Source organism: Seriola dumerili, unplaced genomic scaffold (genome assembly GCF_002260705.1).
Source record: "Seriola dumerili isolate Sdu_G_001 unplaced genomic scaffold, Sdu_1.0 BDQW01000161.1, whole genome shotgun sequence".
NCBI classification, from domain to species: Eukaryota; Metazoa; Chordata; class Actinopteri; order Carangiformes; family Carangidae; genus Seriola; species Seriola dumerili.
The window spans coordinates 3212249-3226390 of NW_019174416.1; the positions used below are offsets into that span (position 1 = coordinate 3212249).

The 14142-nt window shown below is 41.2% G+C and overlaps 3 protein-coding genes across 3 annotated transcripts; all 3 read right to left on the bottom strand.

Moving 5' to 3' along the window:
* Positions 1-3282: 3282 nt before the first annotated feature.
* LOC111226698 (protein Wnt-8-like) lies at positions 3283-5214 on the bottom strand. Its single transcript, XM_022751984.1, has 6 exons — positions 5153-5214; positions 5027-5060; positions 4791-4920; positions 4228-4353; positions 3929-4071; positions 3283-3840 (listed from the first exon to the last, which is right to left on the bottom strand). Exons 1-6 carry the CDS (start codon positions 5212-5214, stop codon positions 3283-3285), a joined length of 1053 nt encoding a protein of 350 aa, XP_022607705.1.
* A 627-nt stretch (positions 5215-5841) lies between these two features.
* On the bottom strand, positions 5842-7916 carry LOC111226768 (protein Wnt-8a-like). The gene is made up of 6 exons (XM_022752079.1): positions 7846-7916; positions 7700-7733; positions 7398-7536; positions 6887-7012; positions 6642-6784; positions 5842-6408 (listed from the first exon to the last, which is right to left on the bottom strand). Exons 1-6 carry the CDS (start codon positions 7914-7916, stop codon positions 5842-5844), a joined length of 1080 nt encoding a protein of 359 aa, XP_022607800.1.
* Positions 7917-11435: 3519 nt separating this feature from the next.
* On the bottom strand, positions 11436-13366 carry LOC111226672 (thymosin beta-like). Its single transcript, XM_022751942.1, has 3 exons — positions 13238-13366; positions 12028-12132; positions 11436-11773 (listed from the first exon to the last, which is right to left on the bottom strand). The coding sequence occupies exons 2-3, from the start codon at positions 12125-12127 to the stop codon at positions 11736-11738; spliced, it is 138 nt and encodes a 45-aa protein (XP_022607663.1). The 5' UTR covers positions 12128-12132; positions 13238-13366; the 3' UTR covers positions 11436-11735.
* Between the last annotated feature and the right edge of the window lie 776 nt (positions 13367-14142).

Here is a 14142-nt window from a genome sequence, read left to right on the forward strand (position 1 = left end):
GAAAATGTAAAATAAAATCTGTTTTCTTACTTATGACCAAAGGCCATCTTCTGCTCCCCTTTGTTGATTTCGCTTTGCATCTTAGTGATTATTCTACAAAGATACAAGACCAAAACATTAGCTTAATATGTTTACTGTTACAGTACTGCTGTGCACTGCTACATTTAATTGTGACCCAAACTGCGACTAGCTGCTACAGCTCAGTGCATATTATTTGATATCGGCCTCTTGTGTAATGTCATGTACGACCACAATGAATCTTTATGTCTGAACAGACATCATCTGATTAATTGTTTATCAATATCTGTGGTTGGAATATAATATATTTTCAGTTAGACTTACGGAAAATGAAGGGTTGGGAACATTTGAAGGTCACTGTCAGTCATTTGCTGGAAGATTTAAATTTGAATATTATGAAAAAATATAAAATCAATTATTGAGAGTATAATAGTAAGCAAGTGTAAAGACAAACGTTTACACAGACTTACCATAAACTGTGCTCCACTTATTCTGCCCCTCATCACTACTTTGTCACAGCCTGATAACTTAAGCTGAGAAGGTCATAAGATGTCTCACGATTAGAGCACACGTATTGTACAGGGCTTATCAAGAAAAATATTCTAATATGTCACTTGTTGGGTGTTAAATTACCATAGCAGGATAAAAATAAACCCAAAAACTTAGCTATCATAAGACAGATAAACACTAAAGAAATCTCAACGTCATTGTGAAGCTATAACTTTGCTACTCACCCTCTTCATGTAGTCAGCGAGACTTTGTGGATTCCATCCCATCACCTCCACTTTAGAGGGCACATTGTTTAAGCTCATGCTTTCTCTTATAAATGTCACATCCACTAGAAAAAGGAAGGGTTTACTTGACAGTATAGGAACTTCTGTTTTGCAGTGGGATCACAAAACTGTTGCTTTTGAAGTCTTTCACATAACTTATGAAATGAAGGTTAAGAATGACCTCTGCTCTTTAAATAACCATACTTGTGGTGTGTCATCTGCTTCTGCATCTAACGTGTAACAAACTAAAGTAGAAAGTTTCAGTACTCATAAAGGACTTGCGATACATAATAATAGATTGTGCATGCACTGCAGAGAATGTATATCTCTAAACATAGAGCCTGTTGATTTCCTTTCACACATATACAGCCACAGCCATGAAGCTATGGTGGTTGTGCAGTCTACTCTCACCAGTATGTGTGATTTTGTTGTGCTCTGATATGTGCTTTTTTATTCTAATTCATAGCATGAAGGCTGTGTCAGATCTTGTATCCCAGTCGCAGCCTGCCCCACGTCAGGCCTCTTGGCATCTCACACCCAGGTGAGAGAGGAGGGGAGAGTGGAGGAAGGAATGATCAATCACACTCAGATCCCCTTAGACCCCCAGGCATGTCTGGTTGAATACATGAGTCCTCCTGGGGGGTCCTTTTTGGGAGATCACCCCCCTCCCTCCCCCTATTTTCCTCCTCTGTCCTGACTGGAAGACATGGAAGACAAGATCATGCCACTGTAGAGGGGGCATGAAATACTGTGTAGTTATAAAGCAAGTAATGGACCAATTCTACGCAGACATAAAATCGGTGTAATATAATGTTCAGAATATTTGGTTGTTTTTATTAAGTCCTAAATGTTTGAAAAATTCTCATTTCTCAAAACTGAAAAGGACACAAAAGGTTGCATTTCCTGTTTTCAACAGCCATGAATGGAAAAACAGTTGTGGTCATCTCACATGTGGAGGACAATCAATCTACAGCATCATATGGGGCCAATATGGAACTAATAATGTCCCCAGTGGAGAGCAGAGATAAAGGGTGGAGCAGTGAGGGCCTCCAGTCGGGTGAAACCTTCATTAACACACAGCAGGACAGCATGGGAAATACAGGACGTCAAATAGACAAATGGGGAAAGATGTGAGGGAGTGTTTTTGGTCTGTGAGTGTTACTTGTTCCATCTATGGTTTTACATTTTGGTTGGTGTCTGGGGTGGTTTCCCAGCTTTTCTGTCCTTTTTAGTGAAACATTTCCAGCACCACAACCCCATACATTCAGCCATATGCTGTTCATTTATGTGAACCTGGGTGTGTTACCTAATGTAGTTCTGGTGTGTTTTGTAATCCGTGTCCATAAACTGATGTCACATTTTAAGCAATAAGAAGTGTTGACTCAAATGGGACTTTATTGATTTAAATGCTGCTTCAGTTCTCAGGGTTATAGTGACACCAGTTGATCTATAAGGTAATGATAATTCAAACTGTAATATCTCACTTACTGCTACAGTAACTCCTCTGTAAATATAGTGAAACAGACCTGTAACCAGCCCCCTTTTCTGTTAGAGACACCCCCCCCCCCCCCCCCCAAGGCATGGACCCCCCCTGATGAAGGTAATACCCATCCCATCAGTCATTTAGCTGCAACAGTGACAGATTTATGACATGTCCAGCTGAGAGGAAGATTTCTGGAGATACAGGGGGTAGAAGAAAGAAGGAGGAAAATGAATGGCTCATTTAGACACAGATAGGCCAGTGGGAGGAGATGAAGCTCCTCTTAGACCTAATTACTTGCAAATTATAAGATTAGAAATTAACCTGCATTCAAGGTGGAATGTGAGTCGCTTATTTTTAACTGTCTCCTCCCTGGATTTGGACCGTAATAACTGGACTCCAGTGTGACCTATTTCGCTGAGAAACAGTAACTAAAAGGTAGTTCCGTTAAAAAATTCTGTCACAGTTGCCAACGCGTTTCCCCCTCACGCTTTGATGTATGGTGAGACATTTGCATTGCCTGTGGGATGTGACAAAGACAAAGTACAGGTAGTGGTGTCGGATTATCAAACCAAATACCTTCTAACTTCTAGATACTTCACTTCCCTAATTTGTCTTTCAAAGCCTCGCTGCTCTTTGAATGAAATCAATACACGCTGACATCAAAGTGATAGTGGATCAACGCTGGATCAACACCTTGGTTGGGTGTGAAATGCACCATGTTATCCATGTAATCCTCTGTTACGTGTATTCAGTCCATTCTTATTCTAATACACAGAAGATGTGTGGAACTGGGATTTATTAAGTAAGAGATTTTTTCAGCTGTTGATTGGAATAATACGTGGCACCCGGGAGACTTTTATTTTTTAGCGTTTTATTTTTTATTAAACAAGGCACAGTATTCATAAATAGAGACGCAAGTATTTATAAAAGTAGACATGAAAAGTGCAAACAGACATTTAACAAGCCCTTAATTGTGATCTGAAAAACGGATCCATGTAAAAACATTTTTTATTTGGGTCCACGGTATCTCCGTCTGAAGCCGTGTCCATCCCCACCTTCCCTCCTGGCGCACACATGTTTCACTATAACCTGGGAGCAGTCGTCACAGTTCACCTTGCAGCACCAGTGGAATTTGCAGTTGCAGCTGCTCACTACCTCCGTGCGCCTCTCCTCCACCCTTAGGCCGCATTCATGACACAACCTGCGGCAGCTCCTCCTCTCCCACTGGGTTAACCCCTCTCCATGCTGCACACACTCCCGGCCCTCGGTGCCGTACAGCCCCAGGCTGGTGTTCTTCCTACAGTAGTCCGGAGAGTCCTCCAGGTAGACGAGCTCTGTCTGGGCGATGCCACCGAACGCGTCCACAATGGCACCTCGGTTGTCCGCACTGTTGCCAGCCCTCATGCGCTTTTTGTCGATGTCCAGTTTTTGAGCTTGACTGTGCTTGATCTTCAAGTAGTTGCCAATTTCTCTGAAATCTGACAGCTGTGTCCAACAGGTTTGGACACTGCAGCTCTCAGACATGCCGTGGCATCTGCAGATGCGCTTCATTGTTGCCTTCACCGCCTGTGTGAAATCGGGGAAAGTAAACTACTTTCAACGACTTAAAACTGTGTAATATTAGATACGTGATTGTGGTGTGAATATAACTCACCTGCCGCCCAGCCTCATTGTTGTGCAGGTTGACAGCAGCCCTGGAGTCCTGACCTGTCTCCTGTTTATCCACATACTGTTTGGAAATCCTCTCCCCAAAATCCACGTTATCACTGCAGCCACCCCACAACCAGCCACGACCACCTGCACACAGAATATCACTGGGAATGAGATAACCAACTTTTAAATTTATGAAAGAAAATAAGAACTTTAAAATAAAAGAACTTTAAAACATAGCTTCAGTTTTGCGTCTTCAACACAATAATATTCTGAGTAATATGGGATTTTTGTTGTAATCACCTATTTTGCCGTTCTTTGAGACATCACAGCCACAGTTGTCAAGGTCTCCCAGACTGCAGTTCCTGGTCAGAGTGTACATGACCCCTGCTGCACTGATGGCATGGACGAAAGACGTCTCTCTGGTGGCTGGAAGTGAACAATCATGTTTTATTTGTCATGTAGGGCATTTCAAAAATAAATAAATTAGACCACCCCCAAGAAAATAGCTAAAAGTTAAGAATGAATAACTAAGAATTACTGGTGACATATTTTGGCAAATATTGTATAAAAATTAGCTGCAACTGTGACTTATAATTACACAAAATTCATAATGAGCTTCTGTACAGGCATGACAAGGCAACTTGAAAATGAAATGAATGTAACACATCCGTAACTAATAGTCCTATAGAGCCCCCTGTTAGTGTTTCCATATCGGTGCAAGTGTCCCGTGTTATTGTATGGAAACAATTTTCTATTCTTTGAACAACTAATATACGTTTTAGGCATAAATGTAATTGTCATGGTCATTTATGGACCTGCATACATAACTCAACAAAAGACCAGTATTTAATTCCTCAACCTACCGCGTTTTAGTCCTTTGAGCTGGGTTGCGCTGTCGGGACAGTTCCATTTATCCCACGCAAACTGTTGCTTGCACTCCTCTATCCCACTCTGTGTGCCCACCCTCACGCTTCTTGCATAGATGAGATAGGCCTGCAGGAGAGGCAGTGACTGTCATTTTTCATTGGCTTGAATCACATTTTGAATTGTTGTCCTCAGTCTTTCAGAGTAACCAAAATTAATCAAGTTTTCTATTTACCTTAGGTCCCGTCATAAGAAAGTTACTCGCCACCCTGAGAAGAAGATAGACAATAAAGAATTAACTCAATCCATCTTAAATAACACTTTAAAAAGATACAGCCGAACAGTGCAGATAGTGCCTTACCAAGCATGTCCCGGACATATTTTGTATAAAAGAGGCAGGAACCAAAATAATGAATGCACCATTTTCATCTGCACCGTTAAAGTAGAGAGGTCTAGTTATTTTGACCCGACGTGCTGAAACTTTCTCTTTTATATGAATGAAGAACAAATGGAACTCTTGTTCTTTGTCCCTCAGGTCCGAGACAGCTGATTGGGTGACGGGTTCAGGAAACGCCTATATGCGCACTTCAAAGGGTGGCATTAGGCGACAGTTTATTTTCTACCCTCAGGCTGTAAGACACCAGGCCACTAATATACAAATAACAGAATCAGCATTTAGCCACTGACAAACCAGACGGGAGTCATACATATTATAAAAATATTTATTAGTTAACATGTTCAATTAGAAATGCATATTAAAATATTAGACGATTTTTTTTTACATTACATGCGATAAAATCAACCACTTACCCCCAAAACACCAACATAAACGAGTGAGCATGCGTGGAGAGTTTGGTCCTCAAAAGACATAATTTGAATTATTTACAGAATCAAATCAATAAGATAAAGTGCATTAAAAGGTTTCAAGTGATGTGATAGTTGATGATAACATTCTGACAATACTGTACAATGCTTATTGATGTCCATGATGTTGAAATAAATGAAAAGTGATGAGCATACTGACTCAACAGTCTCTCCAACAAATGGCAATCAGTGCCGGCGAGCACGGTGCCTGCGCTTCGTTTTATTATGTGGTTTCCTCCCACTTTCTTTACGCGCACAGTAATATTTAGTAACAACTTGCGTGCATTTTTCACACTTCACTGTGCAGCACCAGTGAAATTTGCAGTTGCAGCTGCTGACGACCTCAATGCGCTTCTCCACCACTCTGAGGCCGCATTCATAGCACAGCCTGCGGCAGCTCTTTCTCTCCCACTGGGACATGTTCTTGTCTCCCTTCAGACACTCCCGCCCCTCGGTGCCCTGAAATCCCATGCTCTGGTTCTTGACGCAGTAATCCGGAGAATCCTCCAGGTAAATGAGCTCCGTCCGAGCGATGCTGCGAAAAGCTTGCGCTATGGCTCCTCTGTTGTCCGCACTGTTCCCAGCCCTCGCCGGCTTTTTGTCCATCTCCAGTTTCTTTGCGTGTTCGTGCTTAATCTTCAGGTAGTTGCCCACCTCTCTGAAGTCGGCCAGCTGCATCCAGCACGTTTGGATGCTGCAGCTCCCAGACACTCCGTGACACTTACAGGCTCTTCTCATGGTAGCTTTGATAGCCTGCCAAGATAGTGAGAGTGTTAGTTGGAAGTGTAATTTGTAAATCCACACAACGTTTGCTTCTCATGTCAGCAGCATTTATTCAAACCTACGTAGAAAGAAGAGGTGTCTTTGACTCTAAAACATCACTTTTCCTTCCCAGACCTAGGTACACATCTTAATTTGAAAACACAGCCCACAGAAAGTGATACTGAACTTGAGCGACTCAAATAATAGTAAAAACCACTTCTTACCAGTCTGCCTGCTTCGTTGTTATGCAGGTTGACTGCTGCGCGTGAATCCTGCCCATTTTCCAGCGCGTCCACAAACTGTTTGGAGATCTTCTCTCCAAACGCCACATTATCACTGCAGCCTCCCCAAATCCATCCTCTGCCACCTGAGGATGAAGAGTGCACACTGTTACTCAGTTCAAAGAATAAAAGGTCCAGGTCATGACATTTAGTCTGATAGTAGACTATGCATAGAATAAAAAATTTACCTGTCTGTCCAATTCTGGAGTCATCACAGCCGCAGTTGTCAAAGTCTCCCATACTGCAGTTCTTAGTGAGCGTGTACATCACTCCGGCCGCGCTGATGGCATGGACAAAAGACGTCTCCCTTGTGGCTACAATTAATGACAGAAACCAAACCATGGCGTTAGACTTTGCTGTCATATTTGTCACCATAAATGCGTAATGTCAAGCTCAAATATTGTGCGTAAAAGGCGCGTCAAGCGTGCTTAAAGGCATTATCGTAGATTAATAAAAAAAACTATTTGAGTATCTTAGCTGTTTTGTCAATGTGGTTCCAGCAAAAATTCTAAGTTTATGTTTGTGTCCATTCTCCTTGGAGGTCAGAGCGTACGATCAGCTACAGCACCGTCTCTAAACTGAAGGATAAACTTGAAGCAAGCGCGCGTCAGCCGAAGTTGACAGTTGCTGGAATTGAACTTGTCACCTTGCTGCAGCATGTCATGCATATGATGAAATGTGTGGATACAAATGTCTTACCACTTCTTAGGCCGTTTTGTGTAGATAACTGGAGCGTGCTCTCTGGGCAGTTCCATCTCTCCCACGCGAACTGATATTTACACTCTTGTATCCCACTTTGTGCGCCCACTTGCACACTGCTGGCGTAGGTCAGAAAAGCCTTGGGAGAGACAGCAAAGGACATTGTTATTTATAATGGCATTTAACTGATAACAAGATCAATTAATAATGTTAACAAAATCAAATAATGTATTTGATATGGACGCCCCAGAAGTTTTACGCACAGAACGTGCCCAAATAGATAAAGTCAAACATGTATTTACCTTAGGTCCAGTCATGAGGAAGTTATTCACGGTCCTATAGATAGAAAACAAGACAGTCACGTTAATCCCAAGTCACCATACAACCGACAAACACACATCAGACTGCAGTATTTTTAAAAGTATTCATCCAAAAGTAAGCGACATACCAAGCTGACGCAAACTGAAAGTGACAGCACATGGACAGAACCATGGCTGTAAGGGGATGTAACGGTCCCATAGCAGCTGTATTCCAAGCGGAGGCCTGCTTATTCGTAGCCCAGATGTGATTGCCAAGAGAGAAGAAGGCGACTGAAGTTGTGGCCAGACCCCACGCTGATGATATTTATATGGTCTTGCTCCTTTGATTGACAGATTTGTCCTGCAGGTAACGTTTCACTGTGAAAATGCGTCAACGACGACATTGATTGCCGCGTCCTATAGACAAATAGGAGCCGTCGGCGCATAAGTGCACTTCAAAGAAATGACGCAGACACTTAAACTGCCCCTCATTCATTCACCTGTCGTTCCCAGGCTTTAACCCTTATATGCTTTTCCCACGAATTGAAACATGAATATATCATCCCATAGGAACATCACAAATTATCACAAATAAAATGATATTGTAATCCCAGAACCATTTGATTTCAGGTTTATTAAGATATAAATAAATCTTATAATATTAAAACGATATGAGGTGAGAAGTGGGCAAACATTGTTTTGACACTGTAAAGCTGTTATTGAGGTACTGGACACACAGAAGCCTATATTATAGCTAAAAAATATTTTTATTTATTGTTAGAGGATTTGAAGAGGGGCTGGCTGCTGCACAGAGGCCATTGATATAATATTAACAACACTGCACAACTCGGTTTCTCCAAAACACATTAAACATGGTTCCATACATTGCGGAAATGCAGCACTGAATTCCGTCGTGAGGCCTCATGTGTATGTGGAAACGCTTGTGAAATGGCACCAGTGTCCCAGGGGGAAAGACAGTGACTACAAAGCCATAAAGTCTTTCAGGGCTGACAGTGTATAGTCATGTAAATATTGCTTCACACTTCGGCGACATTGACATCGTCGTGATAATAGGATAATAGATGTTTCCCTGGGAAACAACTTGGTGTGAAAACAGTCTGGAATTTACAAGAGTATAAACACGTAAGGGCTTTAATGTTTCAACCATTAAATTGTAAGTTAGTTTATTGGTATACTGTATCATTTTGTTTGGGTTTGATTTGTAGGCTTCTGACCAAATCTAAAAACAATTTGATTCATATTGATGTTACGTAATAAAAATCCGGGATTATCCAACGTTCTGTTCCATCACATTTAATTCTGCTGTTTCTCTCCCCTTGATTTAGATTACATAATCAGTGCGATCATCAACAGTCATCATGCCAGTTTCTGTCATTTCATACTCATACTGTGATTTGATGTGAGAGAAGTTCCCAAGTTAGTGATTAACATTACAGTTTTTAAATTAAATGGCCTACACTTGTCAAATCCCCTTTAAACCACTCAAAATCCCTTAAAACAACAATTCACTCAGCGCCACGGACAATAGGCGGAGGGCTGGGCGAGGTCCGCGGCGAGGTGTAGGTGAGGATAATCCCCACTAATTAGATAACACCCAAATTCATTCAGCAATATGACTGAAACCTAGAGCCCCTCAACACCTGGCTGGGAAATAATACAGAGCGATTAAAAATCAATCTGGGATGCTTCATAATTTGTTCTTGATTGAGGGGCTCCTTTACTGATTTTAACGGGTTAATAACCTGCAAACAATGGCAGTGTATCCAGGAGGGGCGTGTTTCTACATGAGTGCTACATGTCTCCTAAACATCGAAACTCTCAACGACAAATCACATTGGCTGATAAGTGGCATTTTAGGAAATATATTTAATTTCTGTTTTAATTACTATTAATTTCAGGAAGCCCAATCAAAATTTTGGCTCAGCTGTCAATGGTATACTTAGTTCAGTATTTATGTTTTGATAATAATTAATGATATAGATTTAACTAAAATGATAGAAGAAGAATTTTTATAAGAATTTAAATACAACTTATACATTCTAATTTTATGCAGCTTTGTGATAATGTGTATTCCAGAGAACATGTCAGGGTCAGGACCTTTGAATTACACTGTGCTTAAAATAACCTGAGGCAAAAAAATGCACCTTAATTAAATTGTTCTAACAGACATTTCAGACACATTAGGCAGTCCAGGGTGCGTTGATGCGTGATTTATGGCGGTGCGGAGTGAGAGAAATAGAGCAATAAAGGCTCAGGAGGTGACAGGCTTGACAGACCGAGGAAGGGTGACAGGACTGGTGACGCCAGCCAGCCACACCGTCGGGGGCACCAGTAACCAGTTGAGCTGCCACTACCACACTACCATTGTGGTAGTGTGTTGTTATGGAATTCAAACATAAGCTGTAATAAATAAATAGTAGCATACATTAAGACGTTATCTTATTAGTAATGCAGAAAAACACAGTAATTGTGTTTTTGCATTGTTAGAAAATGTTATCTTAGCATTATTAACATTAAAAAATATTTTTCCTAATGATAAAGTTTTTAGTCAAAATGTTTATTTTCAAGTCTGTTTCATAATGTTAACTATTTTGACAGTGATGCTTATGTTTAATATTTGAATAATACTTTACATAATAATATTGCTGTCACCAAGCCCCGCCTACCTTGCCAATCAGCCAATCACTTCCATCTCACTTAGTCAGCAGCTGCTAGTTAGCAAGCTAGCTCCTGTTAGCCACAGCAACAAAAGAGAAGAGAGTCCTACTTCATTGGGAGCCTTTAAATCAGACGCTGCTTCTGTTGTTAATATTCACTTAACGATGATAATGAGGACTAGAATAATGACTGATTAATCTGCATTTCTCTGTTAATGTGTAATTGATTAATATTTCTATAACATGTCAGAAAATAGTGAAAAATCCACATAAAGGTTTCCCAGAGCCCAAGGTGAATTGCTTGTTTTGTGCAACTGATGATTCAAAGCCTAAAGCTATTCATTTACTCTCATGTAAGAGACAAAGAAAAATTTATCACATTTTAGAAACTGAAACCATTGAACCTTTGGAGTTTTTGTGCTTAAAAATGACTCATTGATTAATTATGAATTGATGATCAAAACAGTTGTCACTCATTTTTTTGTACCCATTAATCTACTGATCATCTAAACTCTAATGCTAAGTAAAAACCGAGAAGCCAAGCTAGTTTGAAGCGTTAGCTGGCTAGCTACCCTGTTGAGCCTATGAAACAACTTGTCATAATACAATGTTGAGTTTGAATAATGAAACATTTATTGTTCAACTATGTTGTTAATTTATTCATGTGCTGGTTTTGTCTCTGTACATAGCCATATGATTGTGTTTGATATTAGCCACTTGTAGTACATTATTTTTATAGCATTATTAGCATGAACTCATATAGGAGGAGTGACTTGCACAGTTGTATACTGGAATCATTTGTATACTGCCAGTCTAGATAAATCATTTCTGTTGTGTATTTATTCCATGGCTGTGCATGATCAGTCCATGCCTCATGAGTATATTAGAGTCTGAAATTTGCATATAGAGATAAAGGACACAGTAAACTGCACATTGACTGGTTCCACGTCTTCATATTTATTTCATAAAGAAAAGTAAAAAGTTTATTAAGAAAACATCCCACATGATTAGACTCTGATTGCTCCCATGTCTGTAGACACCCCCACCCCCCCCACCCCGAACTGAGCCTGGATGCCTGCCTCTCTCTCTGTGCTACATCACTACACCACTCCCCAGTTTGGCAATATTGGAGACATGTTAGCTATAGGCTAACAGTGCAAGACAGGCACCCAGGTTAAAGTTTTTCCACCCGAGTGGTAGGAGAACCCCCATGTGAGGATGCCATATACCCTTACAGCACCCCAGGGAGCTCAAGAGCACCCTTTTCTGAAGACAAAGTAAAAGATTAAAATACTGTGATAATCAAAAGAAAGTGCTTTTTGCTGTGGCATCTCAGCTTCTTTTCTTCATGTGCTCAGAAGTCAAGGTGTGGCATCGCCTTTCCTCTCTTGCTCAATGGCTGGAAAAAAAGAGAAGAAGATACTGTCGGTCAGCAGGCTCCTGTCTAATGAATATGCAAGAGGATGCTGCTTTTTGATTTGCTGTATATCAGCGAGGTGCTGATCTTGCAGCAATTTTTTTTGCTGCTCTGCTTGCTGAGCATGTGGTCTGTTGGCAGCACTGGGAGTGATGAGTAGCTACGGACAGGAAAATTGTTGCAGGGGATCAAGGCTTCAACATCAACATTCACAAACACACACGAGGGACACTCACTCTCTTTGGTGGGCAGAGGGTTTTTTTCTTTCGTCTCTGTCTTCTTCAGCTTTGTCTTGTCGAAACGGGCGATCTCAGTCATGTCAGGCTTGTCAGACATTTTGGCTGTGAAAGATTAGAGGGATACCTGAAAACACAGGTTTGACCTTTCCTGTCGGCCATCATATTGATAATGCAGCATAACATGATAGAAGTGCATAAGCTGTATTACTTATATTCGAAAGTCTAAGGGCACTGATCACAAGAGCTGTCAAAAATCTCAAAGGCTATGACTAATATTTAAAATAATCTTTTTAACCGATTGCACATAAAGGGAGTGGCTATGACATGTGCAGCTCAGACACGTCCACATGAATGCCTGTGAGTGGTGGCTGCCTCCCACACATGCTCCGTCTTGATATTCTCTACAAAATGGCTATGTAGCTAACATGTGCCTATCTTTACCAAGCTGTCTGTTCATTCCTTTGTCTCTGCTTTTCCCACTCTGAGGCTGAGGTCTTTGTTCTCTCCCTACGCATCCTCTCTCTCTCCCCCTTTCTCTCTCCCACTGCATCCACCCCTGCAGCCTCCTGGATTGAGGCAATGCTCCACAGGCTCCACTGCAGTCATAATCCTGACCTAGCCTCAGGTCTGACTAATCTGTCTTGCACAGTCTGGCCCAGTCACGCTTGTTTGAACCACTGCTTTGTAAGAGGCTTCTGTGGAAATGTGACAAGCCCACTAGCCTGCAGCCAGTCATTTGCAAACCCAGCTAGTGTAAAATCATTCTCAGTAGTTTGAATTTAATAGAATCGGTATGACAGAGAAATAGCCATGCTGGGCTCATGGCTGGAATTCTTACATTTTCAGTTTCTTGAAAAGAGGCACACTGAATCATTTCTCGATTACCCTGAGCTGCAAATGGTGTCTATATCCACCTCCTCCTAGCCTTAGCATGAAAAACAGCAGTTATAATCCCACCTTTCTCAATTCACCAGTAAACCTAATAATCCAAACATCTGCTCTATTGTTCCTTTATCACTACCATCATCATCATCATCCCCAACATCTGTCTTTCACATCATTTCACTGCTGCCATCAGCAGTCAGTTTCTCCTCATCCAGCCACACCCCAATCCTTTGTCTGAGTCCTAGTAAAACAGAATCCAGAGAGAGACACACTAGCACAGACAAATGAAGAACAGGCTGAAGGATAGATGAGTCTTTCTTACCGGTGTTCCACACAGCAGTGGGCTGAAATCCACCAGCGGAGAGAGCAGGGAGGGATAGAGACAGAGATGGAGAAGGGAGAGCGATACGGAAGCTGAGTGAATCTGCCGGTGTGTGCACGCCTGCCTGCATCCAGGGTGTGGGTATAAGAGGGAGGGAGGGGGACAGAGAGAGAGAGAGAGAGAGATGGTAGAGAGAGAGTGACTGAGAGCTTGGTCAGCCTTCCTCCTCGTCATCAATATTAAATAACTCTAGGGAAAAAGACTCAAGGAAAGCAACCCCTGATAGGAAACATCTGTGCTGCGTAAATCATCAGAGATTGATTATGATAAATTATTCAGTTAATACATTGTTATTATTGTTATACAGTGTTTTTGCTGAGTAAGTCAGGGACATACTGCATGACATGGTGGAAAGAGGATTCTGCCTACGTGTAATCATAACTATTATTTATATGAGAATTCACGTGTACTGTGAATTGTACTTCTCCAACTCTGTAATAGTCATTACAGCCTGATATGTGTGTCAGAATGTAAAGTATTGTGTCAAAATGTGAAGTGTTATGATGATCTATAGAATGGCACAAAGATAGCCCTGCAGAAAGCCCCACTTATATATTAAATGTTTATTTTTACCAGGGGGAGTACGTGGCATGGACTGGTGCCACATACCACAGCTTTCATAGCCTAAGTTAGTTTGCAGTGCCCGTCCTTAGAAGGGCCTTTATACAAATACATAAAACTCAACAAGGAAATACACACAAAACAGCATCCGAGCAACTATATGATAAAATGACTCTAAAGCTTAATGTGGCTAATCATAATTTTATGTAACAATTTTATGTGTATTGTCCTCCTCTACCTCTATAATAGCCATTACATGCTGAAATTGTTATGAGTATTTATAC

Coding starts and splice junctions, on each gene's coding strand:
- LOC111226698 (XM_022751984.1), bottom strand. CDS start 5,214: ATGGTGCATTCATTATTTTGGTTCCTGCCTCTTTTATACAAAATATGT. Junction 5,061..5,152: donor ATATGTCCGGGACATGCTTG/GTAAGGCACTAT, acceptor TCTTCTTCTCAG/GGTGGCGAGTAACTTTCTTA. Junction 4,072..4,227: donor CTCAAAGAACGGCAAAATAG/GTGATTACAACA, acceptor TTCTGTGTGCAG/GTGGTCGTGGCTGGTTGTGG.
- LOC111226768 (XM_022752079.1), bottom strand. CDS start 7,916: ATGGGACCGTTACATCCCCTTACAGCCATGGTTCTGTCCATGTGCTGT. Junction 7,013..7,397: donor ACAAAACGGCCTAAGAAGTG/GTAAGACATTTG, acceptor CATTAATTGTAG/CCACAAGGGAGACGTCTTTT. Junction 6,785..6,886: donor CTCCAGAATTGGACAGACAG/GTAAATTTTTTA, acceptor CTTCATCCTCAG/GTGGCAGAGGATGGATTTGG.
- LOC111226672 (XM_022751942.1), bottom strand. CDS start 12,127: ATGTCTGACAAGCCTGACATGACTGAGATCGCCCGTTTCGACAAGACA. Junction 11,774..12,027: donor CCCTCTGCCCACCAAAGAGA/GTGAGTGTCCCT, acceptor CTTTTTTTCCAG/CCATTGAGCAAGAGAGGAAA.